At 44.1% G+C, this 13128-nt stretch overlaps 1 protein-coding gene across 1 annotated transcript; it reads left to right on the top strand.

Moving 5' to 3' along the window:
* Window positions 1-863: 863 nt before the first annotated feature.
* UCMA (upper zone of growth plate and cartilage matrix associated) lies at window positions 864-9603 on the top strand. Its single transcript, XM_077935676.1, has 5 exons — window positions 864-1878; window positions 2248-2316; window positions 2472-2567; window positions 6073-6171; window positions 9476-9603. Exons 1-5 carry the CDS (start codon window positions 1821-1823, stop codon window positions 9571-9573), a joined length of 420 nt encoding a protein of 139 aa, XP_077791802.1. The 5' UTR covers window positions 864-1820; the 3' UTR covers window positions 9574-9603.
* The last annotated feature ends 3525 nt before the right edge of the window (window positions 9604-13128 follow it).

Raw genomic sequence — 13128 nt, 5'->3', positions numbered from 1 at the left:
ACCATATTTTACTCTCTATCATATTTTACTCTCACCACCACAGATGTGGTTTGAACACATATTTGCTGCTTTGTTTTCAGGGCACCGAAAATGGAGCTTAGGTCTTCCCCCTCAAGTTGTCTGAGAGCAAAGTGTCCAAGTGGACACAAGTGAAACATCATCAACCTCACTTGTTCCTGTTAAGATACTTAACTGTTAGCTCGACATTCATTTTTGACAAAGAAACTGTTAGCTATAAATGCAGCCCATCATGTGGGCTTTCTGGTATTTAAAGCATAGGAGCCAATTCCTAGGGGTCAAGGTCCCTTCCCCCCCCAAATATTTGAGGGGTCCCCCAGGGTTGATGGGCATTGCCATTCAAATGGTGTGTGTGTGTGCTGTGTCATGGGATTAATTATGTGAGGCAGGGCTTACCTGCCACCCAAATCATTTATTCAAGTTGGCAGCCCTGATTCAAGAGCCTGTTACCCTGGACACCAGTAAGTCAGCTGTTGAGGAGATTTTAATAAGAAACATTCAATAAATGGCATTGGTAGAGTGCACTAACATCACAATGTGATTTTGTTGTTGTTTAGTCATTTAGTCGTTTCCAACTCTTTGTGACCCCAAGGACCAGAGCACGCCAGGCACTCCTGTCTTCCACTGCCTCCCGCAGTTTGGTCAAACTCATATTAGTAGCTTTGGGAACACTGTCCAGACATCTCGTCCTCTGTTGTCCCCTCAATCTTTCCCAACATCAGGGTCTTTTCCAGGGAGTCTTCTCTTCTCATGAGGTGGCCAAAGTACTGGAGCCTAAGCTTCAGAATCTGTCCTTCCAGTGAGCACTCAGGGCTGATTTCCTTCAGAATGGAGAGGTTGGATCTTCTTGCAGTCCATGGATGGGACTCTCAAGAGTCTCCTCCAGCACCATCTACATTACTCCATCAAAAAAGGAATCAGGTCTTCATAAAGAATCATTAGCAAAGCATCATCAGCATCGTCCATATGGGACAGACATTTACACCCAGCCTCTGTTGTTTGCCTCCTCCAAGAAAGTGCATCCTGATTGTACTAAACTGTGGTAAGGCTCTATCCCGTCCACCTGCTTCCTGAAAATAGTGAGCTCATGAAACTCAATAACTTACTTTTCCATTCACCAGATGTGTTTTTTTCAGCAACTGTGCCTAGTACCTACTTTTTGCCTTAGGCACAAGTTCAGAGATGTGATGGGGTGGGGGAGAGGGAAAGATGTTACCTTCATGCCCTGCTGGTCACTACTGGAAACAGTTGGAAGCAGAGTACTGGATTTGGTGGTCCTTTGGTCTGATGCACAAGTTTCCTCACATAGTGAATTCAGTTGCAACTGAAAACTAGATGCAATCAGACACATATATTAGCTCTGCCACCACCCTAAAGTTGCAGCTGCTACTACCCTTGCCACCCAGGTGCCCTTCAGCAGTCAGACTGTTTCTTGCTTAAACCTGTACTTCCCCGTCACCATTTTTGCAAATAATATGTCTGGTTTCCATGAGTCTCCCCACTTTGCCTGGCTGTTCACAACTCATTCCCCGCTGGGTCTGTGTCTCAGAGCCAGCATGTTTGCTACACACTTGTTCCTATGCTGAGTTTTCCATGCTCCCTTGAACCTGTCTCTGCAGCCAAGGCGGGAGCTCCCAAGTCAAGCGCCATCCCAGGTTCCTCCTCTCTCCCCCCCCCCCTCAGGGAAGAGCATCACTTTCTGCTTCATTTCCTAGAAAGAGAACAGGACTCTTTTTATTCTTTTTTCTGTGTGCAAAAGTCGCTGTGACATTCATTACTGTGCCGGCTGGAACACGGCAAAGATGAAGTGGAAGCAAGTGCTTTTCCGTTCCTGCCTCATGGCTTTAGTGCTTCTGATTGGTATGTATGATTTGCAATAATAACTACAAGGAAAGGTTGAATTTCAGCAAGGAATAATAGGGCAACAAATGGCAGTATTTGTCGGTTTAATGGGATGAGAGAGACTGTAGTTTTCCCATCAAATCACCAAATGCTAAAAGATATTCAGTTTCTAGCTACTACACCAGCAATACTGCTTTTAAGCTATGTCCAGGATATAGACTAAACCTTAGTGCATTTGCTATCCAAGGCATGTTAAGAAGAACAATTATCTTTCCCATGTTATAATATAGCAGGTAACAGTTTTAAAAAATCATCTGAGATTTTCTCCAAGATTCTGTACTTACTCTCACTAAATCCAAAACTGGGTTTATACTTCACCTTCTCTAGTTCTTGAAGAAGGTCATGCCGTGGCTGTGGAGTCCAAGAAAGCAGCAGCTGGAGAACTCAGCAAGGAAAGTAAGTGGGGAGATTCAATTTTATTAATTAACTGGCTTTGGAAAGGGATAAGACAATATAAACAAGACACATATTTACTTTAAACATTTTTGAAAATAAATAACCCCCACCCATTTCTCACCAGTGGTCAGGCTCCCTTATTTTTCTACTTCCAGGTGTTAAAAAGAGAGTCTTCATGAAGGAATCAGATGCCTCTAACTTTTTCAAGAAAAGAGGGAAAAGATCTACCAAGACCAGAGACGAGCTCAATGGTGAGACTGTTTGGAAGCTGTTTACGGAAAGCTGTGATTTATTTAATGTTCCTTTAATCTCTTGTTTTTTGGGCACATTCCTAAATTGTCTGCCACGCTGTGAAATATTTATTAACTGACCAGTGAAGATTAGAACAGGCTCCTTACTCTTCTGATTTTCATATCGAAACACACATGTATGCAGTGGTCACCACTATCCATTTATCTGATTGAATACGACTACTCTAGAGTAATAGGCAGTGGGATGTCAAAGACTGGCACATGGGTGCGGAGGAGTGATAGTAGAAGGCAGCAGGAAGAAAAAATAAGAAAGTTTGCTTGTGTAAGTCAGTACTTGAAAAACTCTTTGTAGCTGGGGTTTTCATTTAATTTCTTAATACTCATATTTATTGGCTGCATTTCTAAATTAGCTAAGTTGTTGCTTTGGAAACTGAAATGTATTTGAAAGTATGAGATGTTTCTTAATTAGTTTAAACCACATGGTGGTCCATTAGGGGGGCAGAGTGGGAGGTGCAGGGCATCCTGGTGAACTCAAGATACCTGAGTGCAATGCAGAGACCTGCTCTGTCTCCTTCTGCAGTTTAGGGAAGAAGCTGAACAAGCACAGGCTTGGCCACATTCAGACGTTATTTAGCTGTTAATCCTCTTTGCCCTCATTGGAATTAGACCAGAGTAGTCCACAGATAAAAGTATTTGAATTTGTATTTGAATATGGGGAGCAACTTTGGCCTTTTTGTGTTTGTCCCTGCCTTTTAATCTGTAGCCTTCTAATCTATTACGCCAGTTGAGTACTGACAGGGTGTGCGCAGACAGCTTTGCGTGTCCCTTGCATTCTTAAGAAAAAATCTGACCCAAGTCGTATGCAAAAGCATGCAGCCAGGCACCAGGCAATTGAAAATTTGCTTGTGCACTTTCCTGGTTCTGCAAAAATGTGCAGAACCAATATGTCTATAACTAGACTCCATCATTCAGGAGTGTGCAGGAAATAGTTACACGCACATTCAGAAGTAGTGGGTGTGGAAAGGGGAGTGACAGGAAATGATGACTGATCTACCCACTCAGGAATACAGAACAAACCATCTGCAAACATGAGTGGAGTGGTTTGGAGCCCAGTTCACCCCAATTTACTAGATTATCTCTGTTCTGGGAAAACCTGATTTTACAGAGGGGGAAAAGCACTGAGATTGGTGCTGTTTGATAGTCATGTGGACTATGCAAATTAAGTGGGAAGACAGCTGCAAGCACACCGGAAACTCTGGGGTGGGCAGGCCCTGCAAGACCAGCTTCAGCCCCCCTTGGTAGAACCCTAAACAGCATTCATAGAAATGCACACCTGACTTCATTTAAAGTAATTATTTAAAAAGTAATATAATTTTTTATCTGTAGTGTACACTGGAAGCAGTACTGTCAGCGATTGATCTTGCCTTCTAGCAACCAGAGCTGGCTCAGACTCTTTTGTCACCCCTGGGCAGGCAACATTTTGCATCCCTGACTCCTGCAGTTTTTGTCATTAGCTTAATAACACAAAGGGAGTTCTGTGCAGCACTTTCCCAGGGCTAGCAGGCAAAAACATGCCTGGAGCGCTTGGGGCAAGCAGCCAGACTTGCACACAAAGGATAGAGTTGGCACACACTCTGAGACACACGCAGGCCGGACGGCCCCTCCTGCATTTCATTTTCTCACCACTCCCAGGACATTTAACAGCTGGAAGTGACCACCAAACATGACCCCTCTCAACATAGAACTTGACTGAGACAATAATAAAGACAATACTATCTCTTTCCTTGTGCATCACATTGATGGAGCACTTAAAATGCAGGAAACAAAAGCCAAATGTGGTTGATCCAATGTGTCGCATGTCTTTCCAAAGTCAGAATTCCTTTATTGGCATCCCTCCGCCACTGCTTGCTACCCTCAACTCAACAACCCATAATACTTAAACTGAACAACAAAAAATACACAGGATCCTTGCTTCTTGGCACCCATCAAGAGTTAATGGAGCGTGCCTCCAGGGCCAAAACCAAACTGCTGGAGAATCACAGCACCCTCTGTGGCTGCAGAGGCAGATAACTTGTACCTGCTGCCTCCCACATTCTTTTTGCTGCATTTGCAACACCCAAGTGACCTTTCTGGGGCGCAAGCCTGGGCTGTATGGAGGTCCTGGGCTGCCCAGTTGACAAAACCCCCCTTTCAGCCTCTCTGGTGGGGTCCAAAGGAAAACAGGAAAAAAGTATTCTGGCACCAGCTGGGCTGCAGGAGTTGCTGGAAGGAGGCACACCAGGCACCATCCAGCTGTCTTACACAGGATCCCTGAAACAGTGTTAGTTCTCCTTTTGAATACTTTGGACTTCACAGAGCGATGCTCCTTGATTAAGAGCAGCTGACTGGTGCAGCTGGGTGCAGTGCCTTGGACAGGTCAGAAATCCTCATCCTCATCTAGTAGGATCTTCCTACAAGATAGTGCAGGCTAGCAAGAGAGGAAAGTTTCCATTCCCTCTTCTGAGAACCTCACTCAGAGCAGAGGTGAGTCTCTCCGTTGGGCATCTTATGCAATCTACAGAATCCAGGGGTAAAGCTTTTTCTGGACTGCACTACTACAGAATACAGTTGTCGGTTTGCGTGTTTATTACTCCCCACCCTTTTTACTTAAAAGCACAACAGCACCCAGCATTTTCAGGGACTCGGGGAGAAGATTAAGCTGAACTTTTCTCCCTGAGATGCTACTTTTCTACACATGGGGTGTTTTCTGTGGGGCAGCAGACAGCCAAATAAACAAAGACCTTAGAATATCGAACAGCAGTGAACTTTTCTGTTGTTAATTGCACTTTCTGTTAATGATCAGCTGGGGAGATGAAGGGCATGGGTAGATTTCCTCAAGTGCAGGTATTCCAAACTCACAGAATCACCATCAGAGGCACCAAAAGGCCACCCAGTGCTAAGTCCCTGACTCAGAGTGGAACCACTCACACCCCACACTCAGATTACCCCCCCCCCCCACAGCCCAGAGCAAATTATGTTGATAACAGAGCACAAGGGTACAGAAGATTTTGCAAACCAAGAACCTCATGAGGATGAAAGTGAATAATGCAAACTAGCTGCTTGCTGCAAGCAAAATAAGGTGACTAATTTTGAGGCTACAAAACATCACCAGTTTGGATTCTTTTTGCCTATTTAGTCTAAAAAACACGTTAATTCTTGCTACTTCAAGGGGTGGGCTTTTGCACTCCTTTTTAGCTGGATTAACTCTTAAATAGTTGGGGTTAATCCAATAATTGGATAGCATTAATAAATGTTATTTTTCTGTTTTAAAATAGAAAAGCATTTCGAGACTTGCAGGTGGCATGTGAGCTGCAGGCTTTCCATTCTTGCTCTATAGTTAAGCACTCGAAGGCTTACAGTCAAGGAAGATTTATAGGACATTTATATTGAAGTGGCTCGGTGCAACAAGAGCAAAGCATCCCTTTTCAGGCCTGCTGGCTAATACTCTGCTCATCTTCCAATACAGCCGAGACCCGCCAGATGCTGGCTGCTGACGAACAAAGGAGGGAATACTATGAGGAGCAGAGGAACGAGTTTGAGAACTTTGTTGAGGAAGAGCGTGATGGTAAGACCTCAGGGTTTAGCCACAGAAGCAAAAGGGGTGTCATGTGTTTTCCATGCTTTGGGTGCACACTTGATCACTGCAAGCGCCACACGCCACAATGTAGAAAAATGCATGTGCTGATATCCTCACAATCTGCGGGGGACAATGGAGAACAGCAAGGTTTGGGGAAGTGCCACTGTACCCTTTAAAGCAGAGGTGATGAACCTCTGGCCAAGTCTGGATGGCTGCAGTTGAACCACCTGTGCCCTAAATAAAAACCACATGGAGTCTTCCTTAGCTTGTGAATTCTGGTTTGCAGTGACGACAGAAGGTTTCTTGTGAAATGCAAGTGATGTTAAGAAAGAGAACTTTCTTTGCTTTCAGGATACTGTTGCAAAAGTCTCCATTTCATGAGATCCTATCTGTAGTTTTGAAGAGAATTGTTCTTAACATGTGAGTTACTTAATACCGCTAGGACACACACAACAAACTCCTTCTTGTCTCAGGTTGCCAATTGTTCTGATTTTGTGAGCGTCGTTCAGCAGAGGACAATCATGTATTGAATATTTTTTTTAAAAAGCAAACCCTGAAAGCATATTCAGAGGGAGGCAGAAACAGTTTGGGAAATGTGTACTAAATATGGAAACGAACTTTCTAAACTATGGCACACGCTGCTCAAGAGCCGTTGGGTCCCCGGATCCTGTGCAGAGGCTGGTAGCCACTTTGTCAGCCAGGCAGGTGTGGCAGCTCTGATCCAATTCCCTTTCAAAACAAGTATTTGGATGGAATTTTCCAATACTGTCATCTGAATGTAGCCCTTTTTCAGGCCCCATAACAAAATGCTTTGCATTTCCTGCCCCAGAATAGCACAAGCCCTCCAACATTCCCCTGATGAAAATAAGGACATTCTATTCTACATCAGTACAACTGCTAGTTAGTTGGATTTATTGATTTGGGGTTTCCTTTCCCCCCTCAGGCTTCCCTAAATGCACTTCATAAGTTCAAAGATTTCTGTGCTTAAAATACTGCAGTCTTGTGTGTTTCCTCTAATAACTTTTGTACTTGACCAGGAGAAAATGCTCAGGCAGTGGTTCTGATGTAGAACAGAATGTCCCTATTTTCATCTGAGAAACGTTGGAGGGTATGATAAAAATCATGCTATCAGTTCCATCTTGGTTGGTGCTCAGCACTGACTGAAGGCCTCACAGTTGTTTTTAAATGCATAGGAAACCTAGTGGGAAAGCAAAACCCCCCAAATGTGAGGTACTCAGCAAGCCAGAGATGTCTGTGTAGCTAAAACAAATCCTGGTGAAATCCCCAACGCACCATCTAGTTCCACCTTTTGAGATGGGTTTGAGGATGTGGACAGGACACAGCTTAACCACAGTCCTCTTGACCGGAGTTTTGTTGTGAGAGGGGATCCCCACTTCTTTGAAGGAGGCAAGCCCTCTCTGAGCCCAGGGGGGTATTAGATAACTAGCTCTCAATTGGGGACGGACGGACAGTAAGTTGATTGAGAGGGTGGTGGGTGGACAACTGCCACTTGGATGAAGCTGAGTAGCCAGATACATTTAAGCTTCTCATTAAAATGGGAGAATTAAATTCAGCCGACTCACTCTTTTTAACACAAGTCCAACATATCATTCCCAAGGGTGATTTTTGGCTGACTTCCTTTAAACAACCCTGTCCCATTATCTGCTTTGGAAACTTCCCTCCGTTTCAAAAGTACGGTAATATCTTGTGCAGCATGTTGAAGAACTTAGTCCAAACCTTCTTCATTGCAAAGAACTAAGCAGGGCTGTGTGGTTTTTTGGATTCTGATTTAATTTAATGTAGTAAGAGTTCCTCAAGAAATACAAGTTACATCATGGTTTCTGGCATAACACGGAGGGGCTTCAGAAACCCCGAAGAGAGTAAAAAAACCAGTTTGAATTGTTGCCTTGTGCTTTGCTTGCTCCTCAGCCACAAATGAAAGTACTTCTTCCTATACATATTTTTTCCTACCTAGTAAATCATGTTGCTTTTAACCATACCACCACATCACTTCCTACCATTTCCACATTTGGCAGGGAATGCAAATATGGGAGGAAGTTTCCCATCAAATTTTGTTCTCTGGAATTCCAAGCGCAGCCCCAGCTGAATGCTGCTCTTTGCACCAAGCGCCTCTGCCTGGTGTGTCAATACATCCAGATATTTTTCCAGAGCTGCCCTTTCCCTGTAATGGGGGATACTCTTGACATGTGCTGATACTGCCAGATTTCTAGATATTCTGAAGCTGGAAAAGGGGAGATTCATCTTACCCTCAGTTTTTACTTCTTAAATGGCACATTCCTATGCTTGTCTCCTCAGGTGTAAGCTCCACTTAGTTCAGTAGGGCAGGAATTGGATATGCAAACCTTAGAACATGAAAGCATGTACATCAAATTGTAATGTCTGCTGTCCTTATTGAAAAGGATTGTTTTAACTTGGTATACAATAGTTAAAGATTATTAATAATTAATGTAAAATCTCAAAATTGGAAGACCAGGAACTCATAAATAATGAAGAGCCTCATTGGTTTGAAGACCTACAAATAATGTATGTTTAAAAGCTGCAAGATTTCATTTAGAAAAAACAAACACAAAACGTACCACTGGCAATATTTTGTATCTTTTTTCTTTTCCAATTAATATATTCTCTTTTCCAATTAGTATATTTCTGTAAGGAGTAAGAAACAACTTTTAATCTTCTATTGTGACCCTACCCAGTCATACAGAAATATTGAAAATGTTAGATATTTAATTTATAGAATCACAAATATTAATAGATTCGGAACCTATGACACTTTAATTGACCTACAAAATGTCTTAGGACCTATTAGGAGTTATTTTCTTACATGATGAGTACTGCAAGGGTGCTAAATATCAGAGATCAGAAATTCCATTTCAGTTAGAATAAAGATTAGGTCTATCTCTGTTGGAAAACAAGCTACATCTTTGTAGACCCTGTATGGGGATTTACTATAAAAAGGTCCTAGGTAAAATCCAGACAATGTCTGCTAAGAGAAGAGGCACCATTAGCACGGGAGGCAGCAGGCTTTGTGACCTCCACTCGGCCGGAAATTTTCACGGATCCCCAACTGTTCCATCCCCCCACCGACTCCTAACTTCCCCTCTCTACACCCCCCCCCATTGAATTGTCATGGATCCTCTCTTGTAGACGGTTTTATGAATATACAAAAGGAGTTTCCCCCTGAGGTGAACAAGCAACAAGCAAACCTAACCAAACCAGAACATGGGTCATGTTCACCACCAATGATTTAATTTTACTTCTCTTCCCTCTACAGAGCAGGATGAGAGAAGCCGAGAGCAGATTGAGCAATGGCGCCAGTACCATTATGACGGTCTCTACCCACCGTACCTATATAACCGGCACATTGTCTAGAGCAGAGAGGAAGAGCGGGGAACACAAAACAATGAAAATGGGAAATCCCTGCTGAGCGTGCGATTGGCAGGACTGCCAGCAAGGCAATATAGATGAAGTCATGGAAACATGACTGATCCCTTCTCCATGGAACCTGTTTCACCAGGGCTTCAGCTAGTATTGAGTTGGCTCATAGGTGCTGCTTTGCTTTGTATCATGAAGCGCTGGTACGCCGCCACCTCCAGTCCTTGGAGCAAAGGCCGAATCGCTGCGGGCAAAGGGGGATCTTTTAGACCTGTGCATATCTGAACAAGGGAGCAAAGGGAAGCGAAACCCCTGCTTAGTCCAGCCCCCTGGCAGGAAGACTAACCACCTCCTCAGTCATCAGCCTGACGCTAACCCCTCCTCCCCTGCTGATCTGCTTTGGGTGTGTGTCCTGCAAGTGTGTGCCTGGAATGTGGAGGGGGCACAGCTGCTTGCAGCCCTGGGCTGGTCAAGGCTGCATGTGGTCTTGGGCCAAAAAAGGTCGACCAAACTTTATATTAGAGCAAATGCATAAGCATTATTCTAAAATAAGCACTGTATTTTGATAGGGGCATTGGGGAAAAACCCCAATGCCAGCTTGTGCTGTATCTGTTTCAAATGATTTTAGAATATGGAGCAAAGAACATTGTATTTGTTTATTAAAAATATATTAGCCTCTTGCGATCACTTTTCTTAGTTTATATATTTACTATTACATTTATTTCCTGCCTTTCCTCAAGGTGGCCTGCATGGTTCCTCCTCATCTTATCTTCACAGGCTAGGCTGAATTCCATGGTTCCCCAGGATTTTCCCAGGTCCAACACTCCAACTACACCACTAGAGTTGCTGCCAGTTAAAGATTTTACGATTCAGGGTGTGAGGAATCTTTAGTTTTGCACTTGACGTACTGGTGGCAAGATTAACTTAGGATTCAAATGAAGTATTTAAAGTGACTTATCACTTCTCCTAGAGGACGTGAGTGCCGCTTGGGCTTGCCAATCAGAAGGTCGGCGGGTTCAAATCCCTGCGACAGGGTGAGCACCCGTTGTTCAGTCCCAGCTCCTGCCTACTTTGCAGTTCGAAAGCATGTCAAAGTGCAAGTAGATAAATAGGTACCACTCTGGCAGGAAGGTAAAAGGCGTTTCCGTGTGCTGCTCTGGTTTCACCAGAGTCATGGTTTCACTTAGTCATGTTGGCCACATGACCCGGAAAAACTGTCTGCGGACAAACGCCGGCTCCCTCGGCCTTTAAATCGAGATGAGTGCCACAACCTCAGGGGTCCCTTTACCTTTATTACTTCTCCTACAAACTCTAGCCTAGCCTTCTCCCTGACATCTTCATTTTCTATATGCAGTGAGGTTCTCTGGACGGAGGTGCATTCTTTAACCTGCATCATGGTTCTGCAGAAAGAAAAATGTAAAAGCAATTATCTTTCTGTTATGCAAAATAGACACAGATTTGTTTTCAGATGCATAATTTATGTCCTCCTTCTTTGCAAGTGCCTGCAGTCCCCCACCCCACCAGATGAGCTCGAGGGCAGCTTTGAAGTTTTCGCAGGGCACATGGGGAAGCCTGTGTGTGCTGTCCTAAGGGCTGGAAATGTCATTTATACCAAATCAAACACAAGAACTCTCAGCTTAATGACTTTCTGCAGCTAATAACAATCAACTTCTGTGGCTTTTGGGGAGCATTGCAGAGTACACCAATGCCTACCTAGGCCTGGGCACAGCCCGCTCAGGCCCCCAACAAAAGTTGCTCCCAGCTATCCCACCCCGTCCTCAGCCAGGGATCTTTGAAAAACGGGAACCAAAAAAACAGCCGACTTTAAGATGGCTGCACCATTTCAAGCAAGCACACACAGCAGCACTTCCATTTATTTATGAAGGCAGCCTTTGATTAAGCAAACTGCTGTAGTGGAACTGCTGACGACATCCATGCGTGGGCCCCCAACCTGAGTGGTTTTGCAGTGTCTCCTGCCAAACGTCCCATCAACATGACTCACCAACAACAGCGCCAGCCAAGCACACAGAATTAGGCACTATTCACTGGGATATAGAAGTGTCCTATGAAAATGTCCCCCATTATGAACGCTTGAATGCTTCAGTAGCTGCACCACGAACGTCCCACTTGTTAGTAATCAAAGCTGGCATGGTTTTCACACAGTGTTAGTTTTGCTACAGGTGCTTTTAGATGCTGTCTATGCACATACCTACATTTTCAAGAGACTTTTTATTATTATTTAACACTTAATGAGACAAAGCAAGTGTGTGAAAAGTTAAGACTGTTAGGTGTTCCAAAAGCAACAGAAAAAAATCCACAAATCCAGGGCAACTGTGGAGCACCAAATGAAAACAAAGTTGTTAATGGAAGGGTTAGGATTCATCTTTGAATATGGGAGCTTGGCAGTTGGTGTCTGGAAAATAACCCAGTGGATAAGCAAACATTTCTTACCTAGGAATTCCATTAGTAGCTGGCCTGCTACTTCTTCCAGCGTGAAAACAACGCAGCCCCTTACAAAGCACATTTTTAACATACTGCATCAAAGTCCAGTCACGTTTATCCTAATGGTTTGAAAGAAATGCCAGGCCAGAAACTTCAAAGGCCTTTATATTACTCTCCAAAGCAGGCACATTGCTCTTCCTTCACTAGAACAATTCCCCCAGGCTTGAGGATCTCCACCTGCAATTCATCTCAGCACCTTGTTTTTCATGATCTCCACTCACAATCCTCTTAATCCCAGTGTCTTCTGCAGCAACATCCCTCAGGCAATTGCAAACACAAGAAGAAAATCAGAATCAATGGCTAGTGCTGAATATCCTGCAAAGTGCATGACTAGACAGGCTGGAGAGCGATTTTAAAACCATCCCTCTCCCAGGGCTAATTCAGGAGGTTTTAAAAATATGGGTTTGTAAAGTATAGGAAGAGGCTCTTTTTCATCTCTGTATCTTAGGTGTGTGCATGAAAGGGAATGCTTTTCTTCTTTCCTCCTCCTGAGGTTAGACACAAACCAGCAGTTGCCTTAATGCCTCCTCACTGTAAGATGATGTTCTATCTTGGAGAAAGCCTTTTTAAATGACGGTGTTGCAGATTTCAGCAGATTTGCTCAGAGATTCCACCAAAAGAGATATGACATAGTCAATAAAATGATGCTAGTGGGAAACTTCTCAGCTGAAATCATTCAGCTGTGGTATCACCTCTAAACAGTGAATGAATTATAACAGCTGATGTACATTGCCCATAAGGTAAAGGTAAAGGTACCCCTGCCCGTACGGGTCAGTCTTGCCAGACTCTAGGGTTGTGCGCTCATCTCACTCTATAGGCCGGGAGCCAGTGCTGTCCGCAGACACTTCCGGGTCACGTGGCCAGCGTGACATCGCTGCTCTGGCAAGCCAGCGCAGCACACGGAACACCGTTTACCTTCCCGCTAGTAAGCGGTCCCTATTTATCTACTTGCACCCGAAGGTGCTTTCGAACTGCTAGGTTGGCAGGCGACATTGCCCATAAAACAACATAAAACCAGGGCCATTCCTCCTTTCGCCTCTTCACGTTTGC

This window comes from Podarcis muralis, chromosome 10 (assembly GCF_964188315.1).
Source record: "Podarcis muralis chromosome 10, rPodMur119.hap1.1, whole genome shotgun sequence".
In the NCBI taxonomy this organism is placed as follows: domain Eukaryota; kingdom Metazoa; phylum Chordata; class Lepidosauria; order Squamata; family Lacertidae; genus Podarcis; species Podarcis muralis.
Note: the sequence above shows the minus strand (reverse complement) of the source record. Positions and strands in the feature narration are given on the sequence as shown.